Source organism: Prorops nasuta, unplaced genomic scaffold (genome assembly GCF_024137725.1).
Source record: "Prorops nasuta isolate Cenicafe-Biocafe unplaced genomic scaffold, Cenicafe_Pnas_1.2 PNAS00005, whole genome shotgun sequence".
In the NCBI taxonomy this organism is placed as follows: Eukaryota; Metazoa; Arthropoda; class Insecta; order Hymenoptera; family Bethylidae; genus Prorops; species Prorops nasuta.
Genome location: NW_027116802.1, coordinates 4386643 through 4411071, shown reverse-complemented (window position 1 = coordinate 4411071; position 24429 = coordinate 4386643). Strand labels below are relative to the sequence as shown.

General features: G+C 33.6%; 5 protein-coding genes across 9 annotated transcripts; all 5 read left to right on the top strand.

The window, feature by feature from the left end:
* The first annotated feature begins 370 nt into the window (after nt 1–370).
* On the top strand, nt 371–7711 carry LOC136773332 (gamma-aminobutyric acid receptor subunit alpha-6). Its single transcript, XM_066726920.1, has 10 exons — nt 371–460; nt 1898–2106; nt 3554–3621; nt 3701–3921; nt 5315–5397; nt 5469–5668; nt 5965–6052; nt 6611–6771; nt 6827–7137; nt 7204–7711. The coding sequence occupies exons 1-10, from the start codon at nt 432–434 to the stop codon at nt 7412–7414; spliced, it is 1581 nt and encodes a 526-aa protein (XP_066583017.1). The 5' UTR covers nt 371–431; the 3' UTR covers nt 7415–7711.
* Nucleotides 7712–8168: 457 nt separating this feature from the next.
* Nucleotides 8169–10436, top strand: LOC136773626 (serine/threonine-protein kinase pelle-like). Of its 5 annotated transcripts, none has more exons than XM_066727420.1 (4): nt 8169–8682; nt 8763–8860; nt 8947–9998; nt 10080–10436. In XM_066727420.1, exons 2-4 carry the CDS (start codon nt 8827–8829, stop codon nt 10422–10424), a joined length of 1431 nt encoding a protein of 476 aa, XP_066583517.1. In that variant the 5' UTR covers nt 8169–8682; nt 8763–8826; the 3' UTR covers nt 10425–10436. The 5 variants fall into 5 exon arrangements, with proteins under 5 accessions (XP_066583517.1, XP_066583516.1, XP_066583515.1 ...); XM_066727419.1 differs by having other exon boundaries at nt 8760–8860; XM_066727418.1 differs by having other exon boundaries at nt 8742–8860.
* A 5778-nt stretch (nt 10437–16214) lies between these two features.
* Nucleotides 16215–18337, top strand: Rpt3 (26S proteasome regulatory subunit Rpt3). The gene is made up of 6 exons (XM_066726999.1): nt 16215–16527; nt 16681–16773; nt 16835–17168; nt 17267–17470; nt 17550–17814; nt 17894–18337. Exons 1-6 carry the CDS (start codon nt 16489–16491, stop codon nt 18210–18212), a joined length of 1254 nt encoding a protein of 417 aa, XP_066583096.1. The 5' UTR covers nt 16215–16488; the 3' UTR covers nt 18213–18337.
* Nucleotides 18338–18828: 491 nt separating this feature from the next.
* LOC136773925 (alpha- and gamma-adaptin-binding protein p34-like) lies at nt 18829–21016 on the top strand. The gene is made up of 7 exons (XM_066727899.1): nt 18829–18989; nt 19345–19524; nt 19598–19767; nt 19846–19960; nt 20033–20191; nt 20274–20378; nt 20449–21016. Exons 2-7 carry the CDS (start codon nt 19461–19463, stop codon nt 20619–20621), a joined length of 786 nt encoding a protein of 261 aa, XP_066583996.1. The 5' UTR covers nt 18829–18989; nt 19345–19460; the 3' UTR covers nt 20622–21016.
* A 311-nt stretch (nt 21017–21327) lies between these two features.
* Nucleotides 21328–24414, top strand: LOC136773920 (acylamino-acid-releasing enzyme-like). Its single transcript, XM_066727893.1, has 7 exons — nt 21328–21663; nt 21730–21950; nt 22039–22202; nt 22277–23610; nt 23687–23766; nt 23975–24196; nt 24276–24414. Exons 1-7 carry the CDS (start codon nt 21649–21651, stop codon nt 24376–24378), a joined length of 2139 nt encoding a protein of 712 aa, XP_066583990.1. The 5' UTR covers nt 21328–21648; the 3' UTR covers nt 24379–24414.
* The last annotated feature ends 15 nt before the right edge of the window (nt 24415–24429 follow it).

The following is a 24429-nucleotide window of genomic DNA, read 5'->3' as shown; positions in this document are numbered from 1 at the left end:
TTAAAAAAGTCATAATACAAAATTAACATGTATTATAATTTCGAACATATGTACGTGAATTTTTATATTCATGTTTTGGTATGCCTTCGGTAGAGAGAGAGAGAGAGAGAGAGAGAGAGAGAGTACATCCTATATATATATATATATATATATATATCGGATGATAGACGGCGCAAGGGATAGGGATGAGGATGCTAGGAACCTGCAGAGTCTGCGCATAAGGAAATTATGTTTGGTAGGGTTGACACGCGGATTGAGGAATTCGCGAAACGGCGCAACTCTGCAAATTACGAGGAAACGTGCTTCGTGATTCGAGCAACGAATTCGCGTGATTGGCGCAACTTTGAATCTTTCGTCCCTTGCGGAAGGACTTTCGACAAAGATCCTTATTAACCAACACTACTTTTTTTTCTACATCTTTCCTAATTACCATGGAACTTGGACCTGCTCAACTTTTAATGTAAGCATTGAACAAACATTTTTTTCTTGTTTTTTTTTTCTACTTTACGCGTTATAGTATCAGTTTTTACGATTTTCCTTCAAAATTTTCCCCTTTTCTGGAGTTTTCCATTTACAAGCAACATAATTAACACAAACATTACAATTCGCGTTACATCAATTTCTACAACTAATGTGCGCTATATATGACTCATGAAAAAAATAACTGTGGGCAAATTTATAACCCGCTATAGTCGTTGTAATTTTATATATTTTTTTTTACTAAGTGAAATTGAATTTTTTATTTAACTTATGCCATTTGTAATTAGAAAATTATTGTAGCTTGCGAAAATATTACTTATAAAGAGTTTGAAAAAATCTGTATGCACATTTAATTGGGGAGGAATAATTTGTGGTAGTGGCATTGGCAAGCGTGTCCTCTGTTTTGGTAAGTGCTCTTTGGAGAGAAAAGGAAGGAAGAAAGTACTTGGAAATCAAGAACAAAATGTGCATATGATGACGAAGATTGTGATGTAACGAGGAGGCGTAGCTATCACTCAAAAGACTGTGCGCGAACCCTCATCTCCGTCTGAAAAAGCTGCTGGATCAGCGACTAACGAGAGCCTCTCCTTCACTTCCTTTTCCTCTTTTAGTGCGTCTCTTCCTCTCTTCGTCTTCTTTCTCCTTCTCTTTATTATCACCGAAAAATTTAACATTTTTCTAAAGCATCAATGCATGGGCGAAACGAGTCATTTGATTCAATCCGCAGAAAAGAAGATACTATATTTTTTAAAAAGTGTCTTCATGTCAAAATCTTTTTCAATAATATTATTTAGCTGCATTTAAAAGAATAATTTTTTCTTTTAATCTGAAATATATACTAAATTTGGTTCTTTACCTTCCTGAAACTCTAATTAGCTTATTAATTTGGTATTAACAGATGTTTATGCAACAACTACATAAAAAGTAGTTTTCTTCCAAACGAGTAAGGAAGGTTTTGACAGACGAACCAAAGTCGATTTCTATAGGAATGCTCACTCTCGTTTTCAAGCCGTTCCTTAAAGTTTTCCTTCTTGAACAAAAAGTTACTGTATTAATGAGTTGCATATGAAAATGTTTCTCATTTTGAAAAAAATATATTTTTTGTCTTTATTCGTAGAGTGTTTTATAAAATTATTGGAAAATAGTCTTGATTTGAGTGAACTCGATTTATTTAATAAAAAGTTACCATTTGCAATAGATATTTTTTTAGGGCCAAGTCACTCCTAGATTTGATCCATTTATATATATCTATATATATATATATATATACTTTTTCATTAATATTAGCAAATAATTCTCATGCATATTTAATAATTCTTTGTCTATTTTAATATAGTACGATTTACAGATTTTGAGAACTGAAAATAAATATTAAAAAGTAAAATAAATGACATGTGAAAACCGGATAATGTTATAGGTTTTTAATTTTATTGCCGCCGAGTATGTGCAAAAGTCGACATTTGATACAAACTGAGGAGGTGCCCCCATCATTGAGAATATTGCCAATAACGAATGACAGATCTTCCCGGGGAAGGGTAAACGATGTTGTTTCGAGAAACATCACGATGGTTTTGGAAAATCTTCTCATGAATTATGAAAATAGCCAGCTCCCAACTCACGGAAAAGGTATTAAAGATTGCATAACTTTTACGTAGGTATTGTTTCCTTAGAGGAAATTTTTGATATCTTAGGACGCTCTATGCCTTTAGCCAAATTAATATTATTTAAATTATAAAATAATATTTTTTTAATATTAATTTAAAAAGCATATATTTAATTTATAATTTACATAAATGTTATTTTGCATGATATTTAGTTCCTCTTCCATAGTACAAATTTCGTTTGTATCTTAGGAGGATTTTTTTACTTTTTCTAAAAAAAAAAAAAAAAAAAATAAAATCTAGTAATCAGCTGAATAGATATAAAAATTGCTAATGTAGCTTTAACGACCAATAATTAAATATATATTTGACTTGGTGAAAGTAATTCTTTTTCTGTAAATTATATCAAATTAAAAGTAAGTGTCCAGAAGTAAAAGGATCTGTTTTCGTTAGGAAACTCGTTGCACAGTGTCACGCCAAGTAGTTAAGCCTGAAACAAATCAGACAAACTACAACAGTTTTCCTGAGTATTCTTTGAAATACAAAAAATTAAGAAGTCTAATTATAAGAAGTTACGAGCCACTTTGAAGTATCGTGATAACTTTATCAAACCCTGTATATGCATTTCCCATAAATATCGTGTTTCTACTACATAGCTCCACGTGCGATTTTTCTACTTGCTTTTCAATAGCGAATGTTTTGTTCCAGTTAAAAAGTTTGATAAACCACTCACACACACTATAGCATTTTATAAAGACAGAATAAGCGAGCTGTCTCATTTCTACATCATTATGAATAGTTACGAATGTCAGCTTCCGTGTTTGCATCCAATAATATCTTGTTAAAAACTTGTATAAGCGACTATCGTATTCTGGAATTCCTGAAATAATTCTTGGCTACGTTAATGTTCATCGAATATAATTGAAGTTTGTGCACTTAAATGGTAGAAAAAAAAGTTAAGCGAACAGAAATACGAGTACAGTGCGCGTTAAATTATATTAATACTATAAAGTTACTGTTTGACGATCAAATATCAATTTTTAAATAAAATCATTTGTTTATAAAAAATCTGTTGGTAGATTAATTGCTAAATATATGGATTCAAAAATTAAATTTTTGTCCCAATATATTGCTTACATGGTACATATAAAATTAATGATAGTCGTCTTTTGAAAACCCTAGATTTCTTAGAAAATTACAAGTAAAAGTGTCTTTTTTTTTTTAATGATTCTACTTTTTAGTTGAATCAATATAGCTTGAAAGATAAGAGTACAGTTTAACAATTTAACAGTATTATGTATAATATACATGATAGAAAAATGGATATTAAATTTTTTCACTTGTAATCTTCTAAAGAATCTACATAAACTTCAAAGGATTATTAAAGTTGATTTTATCCTTAGTCATACGCGAAAGCGCAATTATATAATTGTCTTTGACAAAAAATAAATTAATAAATTACTTTTTAATAGGTATACCTACGGTAGTTAAGACCAACATTTTGATAAGAAGCATGGGCCCAATATCCGAACTAGACATGGTGAGGAACTCCGTCTAAAACTTTGGTATACCACGCACGAATTATACAAATATATAATAATAAGCATCCCCTTATCAAGGATTATTCGATGGACTGTTATTTTCGACAATCCTGGCGCGATTCCCGTCTCAGTTTCCGAGGACCTATAAAATCTTTAAGCTTGAGCATAAAAATGCTGGAAAGAATTTGGAGGCCCGATACTTATTTTTACAATGGGAAACACAGCTACGTCCACACAATTACCGTGCCAAACAAATTGCTACGAATCTCTCAGGATGGTGATATTTTATACTCGATGAGGTTCGTTTATCTTTTTGAGAAGTAAATTTTTCTAACTAGCTCTCTTATAATTAATTAAAACGTAGAACTACCGGTGATAAGTGTTTAACTCCTTTAAATAACTAAATTCGACTTTCGATACAAAAAATATTGCAAGAATATATTATTTCTGTTTAATTATTGATAAGCATTTTTTCAATTATTGCAACAATATCACCTTTAAGTGAGTCAATAAATCAGCTATATAAAAAAAGAAATTCCTGATGTAAGGATATAATCTTGTTTACTATATTTTGATGCCGCTAAATTCAAATGCAATTAAGGTTTCTTTACGGCCATCACATCAAAATTTAACCATAATCTCGAAAACCCCATAGTTTAACCGGTTTAACCTATTTGACCCGTATAATCCTGAGAATGAGATTGTAATCTAGATTGTAATCTGAAATCCAAAGTTCTAAAACAAAATAACTCTGTAACCGATAACCTTATAACAACATAACTCAATGTACTATCAATCCCAATATCCATGTATGTCAAGGTGTTTAACGTGATATGTATACGTTAAGGTAGAAATCGCATTACTCTGGACTCACTCTGCATCGTTTCTCGTACAATTTTTATTATGTCTCAGACGCCATATGCTTTTACGTTATACTAAAAATACATTTACTATATATATAAATCTATATTTTTTTGTTTATTCGATAGGTTTTCAAATCCTTGTACCAATGTACCATCGACATTGGCTTACCCGACAAATAAGCACAGAGATTAAACTGAATGTCTGGCGTATACATACACGATTGGTATATTGAAGTTGTATCGAGTTATAGAGTTTATGGTTTAAGTGTGTTAGGGGGTAGAGTTTAAATGACTGGATTTTCAGGCTACAATTTCATTCTCAGAATTATACGGGTCAGATAGCTTAAATTATCGGTTTTTTGATGTTATGGCAAAATCCTCGTGTAATGCGGTCAAACAGACATTGAATTCACATTTAGCGACGTCAAATGCATATAGTAAGCATAGTTAGATCCCCATATAAAGAAAAAGAATGTTTTAACTGTAAATAACTTTATAAGTTTTTTCTTGAAAGTTCCTTTTTTTATCTACTAAACTGATTATCTGTAATAATTGGAGGTTTCAAAAATTTTAAACACTTATATATTAAAGCTTTATTTATTTTAACTTTATTTTAGCAATATCAGACTTTTCCAACAGTTATAATACTTATTTTTAAATCGGTATAGCACACATAGTATATGTATACCAAAAACGTTTCTAGAACGTTCCATAATTAAATCAAATTATTCCAAGAATATGTTAAGAACGTTTCTGACACTATGTGCACTATATGGAAAGAGAACGGACAATATTTGAATAATTGTTTCAAGAACATCTCGCAATGCAGACTCACCATAAAGGCCAAGTGTCCCATGGAACTGAGAAACTTTCCTATGGATCGCCAGTTCTGTCCTTTGATCATGGGAAGCTGTAGGTTTTACGCGATACTTACAAGTATGCGTCAAATGTTCTATTAAATTTTAATGAAATATTATTTGCAGATGCCTATACAACCAGACAGCTTATTTACCAATGGCAAGAAGGATCGTCGGTAAATTTCGTTCCTGGAATGGCACTCTCTCAATTTGACTTGATGGGTTCTCCATACCGAAATTTAACATTCTTCAGACGAGAAGGAGAATTTTCTGTTCTTCAAGTGTCTTTTAATTTGCAAAGAAACACCGGATACTTTTTGATACAGGTCTTTATTCTATGTACTACTTGTTTCCACATTTAAATCTTACGTGATACGATAACTACCAAATAACTTCAATAGTTTAATTTAGTAATTAATTCTTTGCTTTCGAATTTTTTACAGCATTTAAACTTAAATTTTGATATAAAAAACTTTGCGTTAGTATTTTTTTATCAGTGAGGATGTACTTTCTTTAGGATTTATGATAACCTCGGTGTGTACTACTTGTATTTTATTAGGATTGTGTGAAACGTGAAATTTAATTACTAAAATATAAAATGCTCCAATATATAATGTTATAGGTTTACGTACCGTGCGTCCTTATAGTTGTCCTGAGCTGGGTATCTTTTTGGATTCATCGAGAGGCGACGAGTGATCGTGTTGGACTGGGTATGGTAATTTAAAAAGTTATCTTGTAAATATATTTATTTTCAGAAGAAAGAATATGTCTGCAATTATTGCGATTGGCAGAAAGAGTAAAAATATATATATTTTTGGCAAAATCAACTATTTTTTAACAATTTTGTTTGCTGAATTAAAAAAAACATATATTATACAATCAAATCATTTGTCTATATTAAACTACATATATTGTTAAGTCTAACATGCATATAAAAACTATTTTTATAGAAAACAATTTTTAAACAATTGGTGATTGTACTAATTGAAACTAAATTCTTAAAAAGTTTGTGGACTGTAGATAAGTATTTGAAAATAAAGCTCGCTTATGGCACGAATAGTGTTAGCAGCGTTCCTAGAACGTGCTGAAAACATTCCAACACGTCAAATTGAGTCTGGGAACGTTTCTGGAATGTTTTTAACATTAAGGGCGTACACTTTCATAGATAAATAAGTATACATGTAGGCATAATAGTTACCCTTAGAAATACCAGAATAACTTTTAACTGCACTGATTGGCCATTCCCACAATTATTACACCTCTTGCAGGCATAACCACGGTACTGACTCTTTCTACCATAAGTCTTGATTCAAGGACGGATTTGCCAAAAGTGAGATATGCTACCGCACTCGACTGGTTTTTATTGATGAGCTTTGGATATTGCATTGCGACGCTTCTTGAATTTGCTGGAGTGCATTACTTCACCAAAGTAATAATACTAATAAAGCAACGATAGCAGAGTCTAGTTAAATATTTCATTGCAGGTCGGTAGTGGAGAGTTACCAGTTGATGACGATCAGCCTGAATGGGATGAACATGAAGAAAATATAGGCTTAGCTACGCAAAGTTATAGCAATCTATTTTCCAGCACGACAACCTCTCGCAGTCCACAATCTGTGCATCCCGAGAATACTCTAATGTCTTTTAAAACTTTATACGCTGACAGAATCACGCGTCGTTCTAGTTCCGAAGAGTCTACGAGACCATCTACAGTAGAAAGACAAACACAGACCGAGTGTCGTCTACCAAAATGGCGCCAATTTCTCTATTGCTTGGTTGGAGATGATGCTTTTAGGTAAATCATACATTACTTTGTACACAAAGCACAATTAATTAATTATTTGTTAATTACTCTTCGCAGGAGGCGTCGCCAGAGAGAGGCTGCTGGAGACTCTCGAAAATCTGGGGATCCATTGACAAGACACATTAACAGCGTTTCTTATATCGACAGAGTTGCTCGCGTTATATTTCCAGCTTCCTTTGGTTTTCTTAATATATGTTATTGGGTTGTGTATGTTACTTGCCAAGAAGAGTTCCAATGGCAAGACCCTCCTATAGGATCCATTTCCTGAAGAATAGATTTGTCCCTCTTGGAGCAAATCGCGTGTGTATACGTAGAATGAGAACCAGTACGTATATATGTACGATCACAAACACTACTACGGCCCAACACCTATCCATGTAAAATTTCTAATTAAAATCTCTCACAAAAGTCTAAATTAAGTCATACATTTACATAGTATTTTCGAATGCTTTTGAGATAAACTCTCAATAACAAAATGGGAGTTTCCATTTTAAAGAATACAAGGTAATTGATCTTCATAATATCCTTCAAAAAATCTATAGTTTCTAATCATCTGATATAGGTCTGTAACAGTACTTTCTAGAATTTCAAATAATTTCAAATTGTTTTCTGAAGAGCATTAGTTTTTTAGATATTGGTTCTAAACTTTTTATGTACCATATATAACAAAAGAACCGTGATAAAAATTATTTTAATAATATGCATGGTGTTTTTTTTGTCTTTTAATTTAATCGCAGCTTAAATATGTATAATGCTTTATAAATATTAAGATAGTTTATCATATACTTTTGAAGAGCAATTCCACAATCAAGTTAGAATAATTTTCTTTCTTCAAACCCCTTGTTTCAACCAGGTTCATCTTTAGAGGTTATAGAGGGCGTGTTTGTTGCCAGTACTGAACACACGTTGACATTTAATCGGTATGTTCTTTTAGGGTGAACCCTACCAAGTCGGGTTAACTTAACCCAGAGTTAAAGTACGTGGTATAGTTAATGTAACGGGAACTATACCACTTTAACTCTGGGTTAGGGCCTCCGCACACCGTTTCCGTAGCTACATTACGTTACGTTAAGGCAGGATTAAACTTAATCTTAGCTTAGCGCACACAAAAGATTGCTAAAGTTAAGTTTTTTGAGGCAGGATGCTTGTAATAAACAGGTCTGAGGTGATATTTTTATATTTATAAAGAATTTTTGCAACTATTATTGTAGTTGCCTTAACGTAACGTAATGTAGCTACGGAAACTGTGTGCGGAGGCCCTTAAGTTAACCTGACTTGGTACTTTGGTAGGGTTCACCGTTAGGGTGAGGTTCATCCAACCCGGCTTGAGGGCTAGCCGGGCTAATATGGTATACTTTCGGGCTAAAGTAGTATAGTTTCCGTTACATGAGCTGTATGAGTTTAGCCATGGTTTAACCCGGCTAGCCCCAAGCCGGGCTTGGTGAACCTCAGTGAACCTCACCCTAAGGAGCTTCTTAAAGATGGACTATGAATACGGGCACGGCTGTTAAACATGTTTAAACACCGTTGGTGAAGGTAACCCTTATTAAAGTTTCTAACTGTTCATTTAACAATTTTACTGTTTATTCAATAAGATTAAACATCATGGCTAGTAGGGATAAAGAAATCGAATATGTTTATGAAATACCATATTTGCCGAGGTTAGAATTCTGTACAATAATGAATCAACATGACAAGTGGGAAGATCTTGCTGGTATATACATAAAATATCGATCTATTGTTTCCCTAGAGTTTAATTTTAATTTCACTGTTAATTAATTTCAATTTATTTTGTTAAAGGCATATGGATGCAATATGACTTTCTGACAATACAGAGACTGAAGAAGGAAAAGAATCCTTCAGATGAATTGCTTACGATGTGGGGACATAGTAATCATACTATTTTAGAATTGTTTGTTCTATTAGCAAAAATGAAGCACTATCCAGCAATGATGCCATTAAAGCCTTTCGTTGAAGAAAAATATCACAGACTTATTTTCGAAGGGGAAGGCAATCTTCAAAAGAATCTTACTCATTGTCTAATCAAAACCCCTAAAAAGTTAAAAATTGGAGCACAAAATTGTAATGAAAATATTCCTCTTTTGCCTGGAGCATACAGAGTTAAGAAAATTAGAAGTGAAGCAACGAAAGAAGAGTCCTTAAAGATTTTGAATAATCATTTCCCTCAAGTTAAGAAGCCACAACCAAGCAATTTAAACAATCTATTAGTAGTAACTCCAGTTCAGGGATTTTCTTTTCCCGTAGCTCTAAATACAAATAATACCAGTAGTATATCACCTAATAAACCTGAAGTAACTTTACCTCATGTACCGTTTAGCGAGCTAACTTCAGCAACAAATGAATGGAGTAAACACAATGTTCTTGGTAGAGGAGGATTTGGAACTGTTTATAAGGGTTTATGGAAAAATACTGATGTTGCTATAAAAAGGATTGACAGAAGAGGATTTGAATCTGAGGAAAGTTATATAATTCAACGTCAACAAGTTTGGAAGGAAGTAAAACTTCTGAATTCAATAAGACATGACAATATACTGCCATTGTATGCTTTTAATTTGAGAGAAACTCCTTGTTTAGTATGTCAATTAATGCACAATGGTTCATTGGCAGATAGGTTATTTTTAAAACGCAAGCTTACACCACTAAATTGGAAACAGAGGCATGAAATAGCTAAAGGAACTGCGAATGGTTTACAGTACCTACACACTGTTAGAGATAAACCTCTGATTCATTGTGACATTAAAAGTGCAAATATATTATTAGATGAAAACTTTATACCTAAAATTGGAGACTTTGGTTTAACTAGAGAAGGTCCGCAGATAAATTACATGAAAGTAAGAATAATTTATTCAGATATTAAGAATTAAAGCAGAGAGGATGTAATTTTTGTTTTATGTTTATTTGTTTATTTTTAGCAAGTGAGCAAAATCCACGGCACGAAACCTTACTTACCACATGAATTTTTACGTGGAAAAATTCTGTCAACCAAAGTGGATACTTATAGTTATGGGATTGTGTTATATGAGCTGGCCACTGGACTTTCGGCTTATGATGATACTCGTCCAGAAAATAAACATCTGAAAGATTTTATTGACAGTTGGAGTGATAAGGATCTCCCTTTATTACTTGACAAAAATGCAGGAGAACAGTATCTACAAGTTTACACTAACTTAATATTCCTTGGTAATTGGTGTACCAATAAATCAGTAAAAAACCGACCCGAAATGGAGTTGGTTTATCAAACGATCAAGGATTTATAAAATCAACGGAAAGATTATCAAATTTAATATTTTTATATGACTCTCTTGTATATATTATAATATAAATCGCTTCTTATAAATAATATATATGCTATATACTGACTTTTATAAACAAATAAAATGTTAATTATATAAGTTTTCTTATTATAGCATACCCGATTTTGATTATGTTTAGGAATTGAAGAGCAATAATTATATAAATATACACTGTATACATGTTTTTTATAAGACGTTTATTTTGATACTTTTAGATAATTGTGGTTTAAACTATAACATTTTCGAATTTTTGCTGTAAGAATTGGCTGACCAGATCGCTTTTTACAATAGTCTAAATTGATAAATTTCATAAATGCTCGGTACAAATGTCCAAAGTCAATGTAATCTTGACGTTACTGAGGGAATAATTTTTTAATGACATGGGAATAAATATTATAAATATATAGACAACCATAAACTATATTCATTGACGCTATGTAGTTTAGTAATAAAAGAAAGCTAAATATAAATTAATCAAATGCGTGTGCCAATACTGAACGACTAATATGTTAAATTATATCACTGCAAATTGAAAGACATTGAAACAGTTAACTATCTCAGTGCTACAAGAATTAAATTAACTAAAATTAATAAGAAGAAATTCGTATTATTTTTTTTGTATTTCCTACAGGTATATTGCCAAATGCAATTCGAATGGTCATCGTAATTAAGATTTATCTCATCAACCCTTTTCGTAATCGTGTTTATATAATTTTATGGTTGATTAACCGACTGTGTGTTATTCTTTCTCGCCCCCTCCCTACTCCTTCTTTCTTCTATGTTCCGTTTCTTCCTCTGCATTGCACATTTGTACTGTCACTGAGCACTGCTGGCTGGCTAACACTAAGTTTAGTTTCATAGCTGAGGGCTCGCCTCTGTCATCACTACCACGAGCACCAACTCTGGCGATGAACACTCTCGGCCTGGAGAAATGTGCTGAAAGTTTATTTAATTTAAAAGTAGTGCCTGTTGAAGAGCTTGGATGGTATTGTTTGAAAGATGAAATGGTTGGGGAGCTGGAGATTCGGTGAATATCGACTACGACACGTACAGTGGAGTGCACGAAGCTTAAATTGAGAAGTGCCGGACGGTTATGCTATCCAAATTCTGACTGTGTGTTACCGGACGCTTCGAGGGCAAGGCAAGGTAAAAGCTCTCTGTCCTGGAAGCCTCGACTGTAGTTATTTACTGTGATTGAAAATACATTAGAAATTCATCTTCTCCGTGGCAGACGGACGGGCATGCTATTTTCTTTCTCCTATAAAGTGTAATAAAGAACAGATACAGAATGATTTTTTGTCGAGAAATATTTGTTTACTGGAAGGAAGAGAACTGAAACAGAAGTACATTGTTACCATTGCCTCTTGTATCGTTTGTGCTATTAGTATTTCTTTAGACTGTTTTATACTTTGAAGGTGCGGGTACACGGTGCGTGAAACGTGTAGGTTGGACACGCCGCGCGGGGAGCGGACGGGCCACGCACCTACCCCAAAAGTCCGCGACGCGTATGTCTTTTTCGCGCCGTGTATATCCGCACCTTTAGACCATTCGACGAATCCTGAAGAGCTCCTATTCCGTGATATTCGTGAATCCGTACCATGGGTCATTTACAGTCTTATTATCGGTGACATATTAGGGATTTTTATCACACTTAATTCTATTCTGTATTTATTATGCGATGTAACTCATTGTATTGTGTTACTTTTCATCAGACAGGAAAGAAGTTACCATTAGCGTTGAGCGAGGTGTTTTGAAAACTAATAAGTTTAAACGGCGCCCCAGGTTTGCCCATATATCGTCTGACTGCTGTACCGTGCCAACCCAAGATGATACCTCCAAAAAGCGAATCTCCATACGTGCCTGCATCCAGGACTAGTTTGATAACGGTATTACAAAGGGCCACTGTAACCGAAGAATCCTCCTAGTGGTTGGCTCGAAGCAGCAGCTGCTGCACACAATCGCGAGCAACATGCCGCGAATGGTAACATAGATAGCGTTAAAGAGAGTGATATTTGCTTAAAAGACATCCTCTCTTGGTGTAAGAAGGTGATGTGGGAGGGAGAAACGATTTTAGAATATCCAAAATCTTGCAAAGAACTAGATTTGAAGCTTGCCACAGAACGAAATTTTAACTACGCAACTACTTCGCTCGAAATTCGAACAGTCCCAATGCAGTGCCGGTCAATTGTGAAACACTTCATCAATTTTTTTGCAATGCTGGCGAGATTCTCAGGACGATGATACGTCAGAGAACACGCGCTCTATTGCGGACCCGGTCTCAGGCATGATCACTGAAAATGACGCGAATGGCATTTTAGAGTATCCGGTTAATTTCAGGAATAAAATAGTTGCGACGTATCAGAAGTGGATAGGCATAGGGTGTAACGATAAAATCACATACGGTTGGATGTAGTTCGACTCATCCTTTTGTGATTGGATGGTAGGGTATAGTGAGCTTTTGAGCTCTTTCTCGAAGTTATGTTCTGATGAAATGCGTGGTCTGTCCGCTATTTCGCAAAGGCACGGAACATCCCTACAGACTTCAGATCGGTTGCTCTAAAGATAGCACTCTACGATGAGATGCGAGAACGTCGTTTAGTGCAACCCACTGGTGTAGACTGGGCTTGGAGTCCACCGACCTTGCCCAAGACAAATATTTATTTCTACGATAAGTTAAGGTTTAATTACAGTACCATATTCATAGTTAAGCACCATATTGATTGGGCAATGCGCAATGGAGGGAAAATTCGCGTTGGTGAAAATGAAAAAAATATCTACTTGGACTTGAATTCGATGGATACAACGGTCATCGGTTTACTTGAAGATTATTCGGAACGGGATCTCGACGTATGGATCTTGGCTCATCTTACATATCCCTTGGCTTGGGTGTTGGATACCTTTGACATTTTGGACGTCGCGATGGTTAGAAAGAGGCAAGTGTTTAACAGAATTGCTGGACTGATTGATATATCTAACAATAGCAATAAAATTATATTCGTGAACGGATGTGCTAAGAGAAGTAACGTAATGATATATAAAACTGAATACCGCGTGAATTATAAGCGCGACGACACAGACATTGAGATTTACAATATTAATGAAGACTTACAAAACATGCTAGTTTCTGTTTTACAGGGAAAAGTATCCCTCAGGGAAAAATTGTCCCAATATGTAAAACCATTTATTAATGGTGGAATAGATTGGGTGGAAATAGATCTTCTCGCCACATTATGTGTTGTTCGTTGGCATAATAAAGTGGAAGCCATTACGGATCGCGGAAAAAAATGTTACGTCGGTGCTCCGCCTAATATACTGATGGCTATGGGTACGTTACCTCACTCAACATTGGACATATTAGAAAACAATGGATATGAAAAAATGAGCAGCGTATCGTCGTTTGACCAGCTTTTCGTAAATTTACTAGAGGCTCTAAGTAAACCTGGATTTTCTTTAGGGACATGGAGCAACATGACCGAACTTGTCATTACTTTTGGCTTAGGTATCTATACTATGCCCAATATAGTGCCAGCGGAGATGATCCAAAAACATATTCATATATAATGGTGGACTTGATCGTCTGAAACGGGCAAGTTTCGCACGTGTGGGCTTAGAATCATGGAAGCTTGCAATGGGCATTATACAGAGTCCATTGCATTTCCATGTAGCTTTGAAATAGGTGTAGCTTATCACACAAGGCTCAACCACATTTACAATGGCCCGAAAGATGAAACAGTTCAGGATCTGCTAAATCTCCTCTTCTCGCATAATTACGAGGCCAGTTGGTCAATGAATTATTATGGCGCAAGCACGAAGGGATCCCAAACAGGGTGGAGATGTCTCCTAGTTCATTTTACCGGTTCCAGAGCAATGTTAAGTGGGAGGAGAACATATTTGACGTTTCACCGAAGAACGGAAGCAGTCAATATAGACGTGACACTACACCAGGTTCCAATCTTCAGAATAAGGGTGAACCCAACTTGGTAGGGTTCACCCTAAGTTTACTCAAGTGGGAGAAAGACGTCATAACCTAAAAGTTTGGAGTTCCTTATTGAAAATAGACCTCACAAAGACTCAGGAGGGGCATACTGCATGGGATCTATCCTACAGGAATTATGGACTGTTTGTTAACGATCCCACTGAAAAGTACTCCTTTGTAGTAGACAGTAGCCATGGCGGTATCATAGCGGGTTCCCTAAATTGGGACTCTGAAAAGGGACCACTACCAGAGAAGGACCTGTGGGCCTGTGGGGCTGGGGTGTTCGAGTATTCCTCCAGTCAGTTAATAAATATAAAGAGACTCTTGTTATTGGCCCCAAGGTAATCTACACTGCTACATTTGAGGCGGTTAGTCGAGGAAACACCATTTTGTTGAAAGGCCCCTGTAGCTATGATCCCCTGGGCGTCAAGCAGGATGAAAAACCGAACAATAATGGAAGTTGCTGCTAAGACCACAGGTCTACTTGGATATAATTATATTAATCACGGCTAGACTTAACAAATTTTATTTTTAAAATTGTTTTCATATTTTTCTTAAATTTTTTAAATCTATCATAATTACATTGTAAACCTTTAAAATATAAATTAATTTCTATGATTAAAGGTAAAGGTCGTAATGAATTCCCCAAACCCTGATAATTATTGAAATCTTGCTGAGAACGAAAACGAAAACAATCTCTAGGCTTATTAAGAATTGTGACGCAAAACAAAAGTTTTAATCTAACAATTAATTACAACTAACCAACTAAAGAATGATGATAAGAGACTCACAATGAGCGTATAATATGTACCATATATTAGAATTTAATAACGCCCTGTGTGAAGGAAAATTAGGTTGCGTTCCATGTTACACTTGAAACGCTTTAGGCAGAGATGCTAAGGTAAGTCCAGTGATGCCAAAAGGTAGACCGTCGGTCTACGGGATTTTCCCTACCACTTACAACCACAGAAGCAGGCTCATGCCGGTGAGGCATACGGGCGCGAGCCTGCTTCTGTGTTGTGAGTGGTATGGGAAATCCCGTATATAAATGTAGACCCGACGGTCTAGTACTTTCTGACATCACTAATGGTATGTACAGTAGAGTTCAGTTAAAATTTCTATACGTTATGTGACACATCTTATAGAAATTTCTACTGGCAGTGAATTTGATAAAAGACGCCCTTTATCGTCTAAGGATCGGTGAAACGTTCGCAAATGCAATGCTGGAAACTTAAGAATTTGAAGCCAAAACAGCAGTTTTCATGTTCGGGAACTCGAAATAAAGATATTCTGAAGATAAACTAGATAAGTTAAATGGTAATTTGTCATTTTTACGCGGAATTGTCGTCTATTTAGAATGATCACTTCTTTTTTGGTTTCGAATTCTTAGGTTTCCAGCATTGCATTTGCGAACGTTTCAAGGGCCGTTGTAATTTGGAAAAATTCAGGGCTGGAAACCTCAGAATTTGAAAACAAAATAGCATGTTCAGGAGCTTGAAATGAAGACACTCTAAAGTAAAACTAGATAAATTAAATAACAATTTATCATTTTCGCATGGAATTACCGTCTACCTAGAATGATCACTGCTTTTTTCTCTTCAAATTCTAAGGTTTCCAGCCCTAAATTTTTCCAAATATTACAACGGCCCTAATACTTTTTTGTTTTCAAAATCTGAGGTTTCCAGCCCTGAATTTTTCCAAATTACAACGGCCCCTAGGGGCCCTAGGGTCGATGAAACGTTCGCAAATGCAATGCTGGAAACCTAAGAAATCTAAGCCAAGAAAGCAGTGATCATTCTAAATAGACAATAATTTTACGTAAAAATGATAAATTTTCACATAACTTATGTAGTTTTTATTCAGAGTATTATCTTCATTTCGAGTTTCCAAACATGAAATCTGCTATTTTGGCTTCAATTTCTTAGGTTTCCAGCATTGCATTTGCGAACGTTTCACCGACCCTAACCAAACCTCACAAAATCTCAAAACTATCAAGTCATTTACCATTATTTGAGCTTCATAATTAGTTTAATCGTTATAATATATTTATAAATGAAAATGGAAGAACTAGGAATTATAGTTCCAGATAAAGTAAGTAGAAAATTGACAGTAAGAGCTTTATTTTAAAAAAAATTGTGCCTTCTTAAATTTTGTAACAAGCTTTTGTAACCTTCATTGATAACATAAATTTTGCTAGAGATTTATATTTTTCTCATGATTATAAATTGATTATTAATTTACAAGGATACAATAGAGTCTGATTGCAAACCAGTTATTGGTCATTATTCTGGAGCTGGAGATGAACTGGATGTAGAAGATCTGTATACAAAATATAAGGTATGAAACAAAAATTTTAGTCCTAAATATTGCATATTTAAAATAATTATTACCTTTGTAGAAACTTCAAAAAATGTTGGAGTTCTTACAAGTTCAGGAAGAATATATAAAAGATGAACAACGTAATTTAAAGAAAGAATATTTACATGCTCAAGAAGAAGTAAAAAGGATTCAAAGTGTACCTTTAGTTATTGGGCAATTTTTAGAAGCTGTTGACCAAAACACTGGTATTGTTGGATCAACAACTGGTTCTAACTATTATGTTCGTATTCTTTCTACTATTGATCGAGAGCTTTTAAAACCTTCCGCAAGTGTAGCACTTCATAAGCATAGCAATGCATTGGTAGATGTATTACCACCAGAGGCAGATTCTAGTATTTCTATGCTGCAGCCAGGTATAAATAAAATCAGTTATTTATAAAAACTTGGAAAAAAATCAGTTCCAATTATTAAAACATAAACTTTTATAAATATTTTCTATTTATTTGCATAGATGAGAAACCAGACATTCAATATAGTGATATTGGTGGTATGGATATGCAAAAGCAAGAAATTCGAGAAGCAGTAGAGTTGCCACTTACTCACTTTGAGCTATATAAACAAATTGGTATCGATCCACCTAGAGGAGTCCTGATGTATGGTCCTCCTGGGTGTGGTAAAACAATGTTAGCAAAAGCTGTAGCAAGACATACTACAGGTATTTGTAACAGAGAATATTAACAGTACATACCTTATATAAAAATGAATGTAATTAATAAAAGATCATGAACTTTCAGCTGCATTTATTCGTGTGGTGGGCTCAGAATTTGTTCAGAAATATTTGGGAGAAGGTCCAAGAATGGTACGAGATGTTTTCCGTTTGGCTAAAGAAAATTCACCGGCCATCATTTTTGTTGATGAAATTGACGCGATAGCAACTAAAAGATTTGATGCTCAAACTGGTGCTGATCGTGAGGTACAACGTATTTTGTTAGAGTTGCTGAATCAAATGGATGGGTTTGATCAAACAACTAATGTAAAAGTAATTATGGCTACTAACAGGTAAATATTTTATCCAACAAAAGCGCCCCGACTTCACGATACTCTAACATTTTAGTTATAAAAACTCTTTTTTTTCCAGAGCGGACACATTGGATCCTGCATTGTTACGTCCGGGTAGATTAGACAGAAAAATTGAATTTCCTCTGCCGGATAGACGGCAGAAACGCTTAATTTTCGCTACGATAACCGCAAAAATGAATTTAAGTGAGGAGGTTGACCTGGAAGATTATGTTGCCCGTCCAGATAGAATTTCTGGCGCTGATATAAACGCGATTTGCCAAGAGGCAGGAATGCACGCCGTACGAGAAAATCGTTATATAGTTCTGGCTAAAGACTTTGAGAAGGGCTACAAAAATAATATTAAGAAAGACGAGTCTGAACATGAATTCTATAAATAAATTGAATCAATGAGGCAACATCATAGATTATTATACTTATATTTGATATTAAATTACTAATTCTTTATATTCATACATGTATGTATGTCCATAAAAATTCTAATCAATATATATTGTGAAAAATACTTTCATTTTATTTATTCCTATTACAATTTACTTGTTTTAATAATTTGTCTGTTATAACTGAGGCAAAAATGTAGTATTTGTTTAAAATTGCTCAAATTATTTCAAAATGAATTATTATCAAACTATGGTAAAAAAGAAAAACCGCACTGTAATTTTCTGATCAAAAGACACTATTTATTTATAACTTTTTGCTATTATAAAATTACAGCACATTTCAATACGTCTGAAAACTTAAAAAGTAAGAATTAATTGAATTTGTTGTATATATATGATATCCTGGGCCGAGTTTTTTCATTACATTGCTGCTTTGCCATATACATATGTATCTTTTTTCCCCTCTCATAATTTATTGCACTATACATGTAGTACAGAAGAAAAACCTTATTAAACCATATGTACCGAATTTTAATCCGAATCGGAATATCATTTTTTATATAATAGAATTGAAGGAAAAAATCTCATTCAAGTTTATTTCGAGCGCATGCGTACGGTACTTGAGGTCTGGGATATGGGGATATCGGTAAAAAAATATTACGTGATATTTCACAAAGCTGCGAAGATGCAACAGAATTAAACTTATTGTAATTTTCTAACCATGTTTGACGCAAATTTGTTCGATAAAAATAATCATTGTATTATTGATCAGAAAAAGTTTGTAAAAATGGATATTTATCATTATTTATTATAATAAAGCTTCTAATACAAAATGTAGTAATTTGTACATACTGTTTGTAGAGCATTATCATTCAACTTTCTTGCTTGCTTTTGATGTTATTCTGCATGTATATACATACATATATATAGTAATCGTTATTACTCTATTTTGTTGGCTAGTTTTAACAAAAAATGGTTAATTCGAAGATAAAAATAATACATATGTAAAATCAATATATATATATATATATATATATATATGTATATACACATATATAAACATGTATATATTATGAATTATAGTAAGATTTTTCCAATCTTGAAAATAATTTATTATCTTTTTTGCTTTCAGTGAATTGCTTAACTTTGAAATATGGTAAATGATATAAATGTTTTGTGTAATACAATTGTAAATTTCCTATAAGTAACTATATTAGAAAGAATTTATACAGACAAAATAAATAAACTATGGAGCTACCGTCTGTACTAATTTTAAGTACTGTCAATGGAAAAGCTGATGAGATTGCGTCAAGTAAGTTGATTTACAAAGTACTGCTTTTGTTTTACAGTATTTGATATTTTGTTCATTGTTTTTCTTTTCATAGAAATTGATGCTAAATTGTTCTCAAGTGATGACGACAGTAAATATTATTTATGGGATATTGATAACAAGTATTATAAAGCCCAGGTTTTAATTTGTGCTACTGAAAACACATGTACAAAAATAAAACTTGAAAATGTTGAAGCTTTAATAATTTATCATGATCCTCAGGCTGTAAGCTCTATAATATCATTGTGTAGATCATTAATAATATTGTATGCTTGTGTTAACTAACTTATTTTATTTACATAGGATAATGCTGATGCAAACCTAACAAAATGGCTTTCAATTGTGTCTACCTTATCAGAGATTGAAGTTCTTTTATTTGTTTGTGAATCTATTACAGACATAGCTATTAAAGAAAAAGGTAAAAAATAAGATAATAAAAGTTATATCAGACCCTGTTAATATAGTTTAGCATCATTTTATTTTATTTTAGTCATGACATGGTGTTTACAAAGAAATTTTGAATTAATTGAAATGGAGAATACTGAAATAGAAAACAACATAGACCATGATTTAGAATGCAATAAATATGGAATTGATAGGATAGTAGAAGCATTACATGCTCACATGTGGCCAAATATGATACTTAAAGGTATAGTAGTGTTTAATGATATTAATAGGCCAAAGTAATTTTGTATTTTGTTTACAGAATTTATAGAATTGTGTATTTTTAGGACAAGAACATAAGAACGATATTAATCAAGTGAAAGAGCAGCTTGAACAAATTCAATTAAATTCAAACAATGTATCTGAAAGACTACAGATGGAAAGTGTACTTGGTTGGCTATCTTATTTTTTTCTTCTATTAGGTTTGTTAAATTCATATATATCTTTAAATTCTTTGTCTAGATGGAATAATGGGAGAGGAAAATGCTGATTTTGGAGAATTATTTACCCAACTGAGAGCAATGAAAGATCATGCTGCCTCGTTGCCTACTAATCAACGAAGACTTGCAGCAGAGCAAATCGTTGCTGCTTTCTGGAAAGCCATGGGCGGTGATCCGTCAGAAATAGATGATTAAACTTACTTAATCAAATAATAATTTTATTGTGCGTATTAAGATATAAGATATAAAATTTAGTATATTTACTGCTAAGCTATATTGTAATCTATGGTTTTTCGGATGAAAACTTAGCAGTTTTGAAGTCATTAAAAAGAATTCTTAAACGAGCTATCAAAACAAACTTGCTCAAAATTACACGTAAATTCAATGAATTGTAATCATATTTCTTAATTTATGTTGGAGAATCAAATGTGTAAGATCCTATGAACATAGGCCTGTGTAAATATTTGTGATAGATTAGGATTTTTCATAACGTTTATTAAACAAGAAAAAAAATCGGGTTCACCGAAATATTTTAGACTATTTGATATTAGGACTGTATCATGTAAGATCTCTATAATGCACTGTGTATAAGATAAATAAATAAGTAATGATTAAAGGTATACTTTAAATAAATACAGTAGGTGGGAATCAAACGGGTGATAGTATTCCAAAAAATGTGAGGAGCAAGGTATCATTTGATTAATAATATACCGTAACCGATCATTCATAATGCAATCACATCTACATATGCTACGTATACACATATTTGTTATCGGTAACTACAGATTCCTATCTTAATTTTTTGACAGAGCTTGAGTTGTAGTCTAAAGCGAGCACGGTTTAGTTTGCACTGCGCGCCCTTCTTCCCCTTGCCCCTGCTTGGTTACTGTGGGCACTGTGGTTGCTAAATGCTGACTGAGGTTGCTCCCCTTAAACACCAACACCACACCAACTTATGACAGGAGAGGAACTTATGGCTTCTGAGTTTGTGAGCTATAGCTCTTTGAATGCTTTGGCTGTGATTCTGATTACTTTGCTACTGTTTACTAATATGCATGCATGATAGGCATAAAATGTACTAATTGGAGCAACACCTGAAAATTTTTGATTTTTATTACCTTCTACCTCCTATATCTTATCAGAAGCCTTATCTTTTAAGGTTGTTTGTTTAAAATTTGTATTAATATTCTTAAGTATTCAGAATATTGTTACTCTCATCAGAATGGCTTCCACTCAGGTAAAAATTTATATACAATTTTAATAATTTATTAAAGCTTTATTAATATATATTTTTGAAATTTAGATTGAAAAACTGGTATCGTTATATAGGACTGTTGTCCAATATCCAAATTTAGTTAGTGCTAAAATTATGAGCACTGCTAACAATGTTTTAAAAATACAGAGCTTGTGGTCTCAGCGAAATCTTGAAAGAAAAACTAATCAGAAGTTTTTAAAGAGCCATTTATTAACCTCTGACTTCGATCATACTATATCAGAAAGTTTTCCAATAGATGTTACCACTGAGTAAGTATTCTATAAATCCTTTTCTTTAGATTAGGTTTCTGAAAGTAAGAATCTTTTAAATATACATTCCTTTTTGTGTTTTTAAAAGATTACTCTCTGCTGTAACAGAGGATTTACAGCGGAAAGCTGTCCTTAGAACAGTAGTGATTGAAAATGTTTCAAAGCAATTTATTGAAATTTGGGATCAGTATAGTATTATAAAAAATTATGATTTATCAGCATTAGACATCCATGGTGACGTTTATGCAGATGGTAATTATTTTTGTTAGACTTTCAATAAATGTTCAATTTAAGCATGCTATAATTAATTTTTTAAATTTGTTTAGCTGAATTTGGTTCATTTGAATGGTCTCCCAGTGGTACCAAGCTACTATACATTGCTGAGAAAAAACAACCAAAATCAGAACCATTTTACAAGCAAAAATCAGCGGATAAAAAGGAGAAAGAGAAAAAAGACGACAACGAGACTGTAATCGGCAATGAATACGTATATAAGCCAGAATGGGGGGAGCAGTTGGTTGGAAAATCTCATCCTGTAGTTGCAGTGCTTGATACAGAAACAGATAAAATATCTGTAATCCCTGGTATACCTGATGACTTATCTCCAGGTCAAGTAGTTTGGGCAAAAGATGAAAGTGAAATTATCGGCGTAGCTTGGAAACATGAGCCGAGACATTTAGGATTGGTTTTCTGCACTAATCGAGATTCCTGGATCTTTGCTCTTAGAGATGGAAAATTTAATAAATTATCGAGAGACAAATGCGCAGTCCGTTGCCCAAGAATCAGCCCGAATGGAATTTATTTAATTTGGCTGGAGAGAGAATCTGGTGGACCACATCACAATGGTCATAGACTCATGAAACTGAATTTGAATAAAATTACAGAGCCTGAAATTATCATTGACTCTGTAGAAACAGCCATAAAAATTAATCATGGAAAACAATTCACTGGTCTGTACGGCCGTTTACCAAAGTATTGCTGGTGTAATGAATCTAGATATATTTTTTGGAGCACACAGCAAAAAAGCAATGTTCGATCTTACTTCATTGATACTACTGTAAATCTTATTACTGAAATTGAGAATGATGAAAGCAGTTTAGGAATTTTAGATGTTAAAGATAATAATATATTATTTTTGCAAAGCTGCCTTACTACTCCATCCGTACTTTTTGTAGCAAAGTTTTCCCGAGAGAAAGGTGTCTTTGCCCGAAAAGCAGTTACACCCATAGAGACAATTCCAAACTCCGATAAATTAATGTACGAAAGTACAGAATATACTTATGAAAACGACGATGAAGTTAACAATTTTAATTTCACATATTTCGGTGTTAAAAATGGTGAAGAGAAGTCTGTACCACTTATCGTAACAGCTCATGGTGGACCGCACTCCAACTATTGTAATCTATTTGATATGGAGGCTGCTTTGTTCACAATGCTTGGTTTCGCTGTAGTGCAAGTTAATTACCGTGGCTCGACAGGAATGGGTTATAAAAATGTGGAGTATTTAATGGGCAAGGTGGGAGAGGCTGATGTAAAAGACTGTATGACTGCGTCAAAAGAAGCATTAAAGAAATACCCATGGCTCAATCCTGAAAAAATCGCAATCTGTGGAGGATCTCATGGAGGTTTTCTAGTTACTCACCTCAGTGCGCAATATCCAGTAAGTCTATCGAGCGAACTAACGTTCATACTCAATCTTAGCAGACAATTAGTTAATATTTTATTTTTGTTATTAGCTTTTTTACAAAGCTGTCGTTGCTAGAAATCCAGTAATTGACATTGCAGCAATGGCCACTATCTCTGATATTCCAGATTGGTAAATATTAATCCCGAATTTTCTAAGTATTTAAATATAAAGTGTATTGTTCAAATAGGTATTTATATTTCAGTCGTAGTGCACTGACTATAGCAGAGAAGTAAGGGATCCTTAATGAATCATGTTTCTTTTTTTCCAAGTCTAACTATTGAGAGGAGCAATTAGGGATGAAAACATAGTTTAATCGTGTCTATTTTGTTAATTTTAGGTGTAGCGCAGTAGCCAAATCTACTTATCCCGAATTACACGATGGAAAATTAATCGATTATACGGAGATTGTTGTAAAAATGTTTAATTGTTCACCAATTTACCACGTTGACGCAGTTAAGGCACCTACATTAATTTGCATTGGAACGGTCGATCTACGCGTACCACCATCGCAAGGAAAATTGTGGTATCACCGTTTGAAAGCTAACAACGTTACGACGAAGTATGATATTTTATTCTAAATGAGTAAAACATTTAGTAGTACTTTAATTTGAACATCTTTCGTTTTTGTTTGTTTACAGAATGCTCGTTTACGAAGACAATCATCCATTAGCATCAAGTGTTGCTGAAATTGATCGTATCATTAATGAATGCTTATGGCTCATTGAGCACTTGAGTCATTAAAATATTATTTTTTCTTTAAATCACCATTTTATTTCTAATCTAAATTTAACA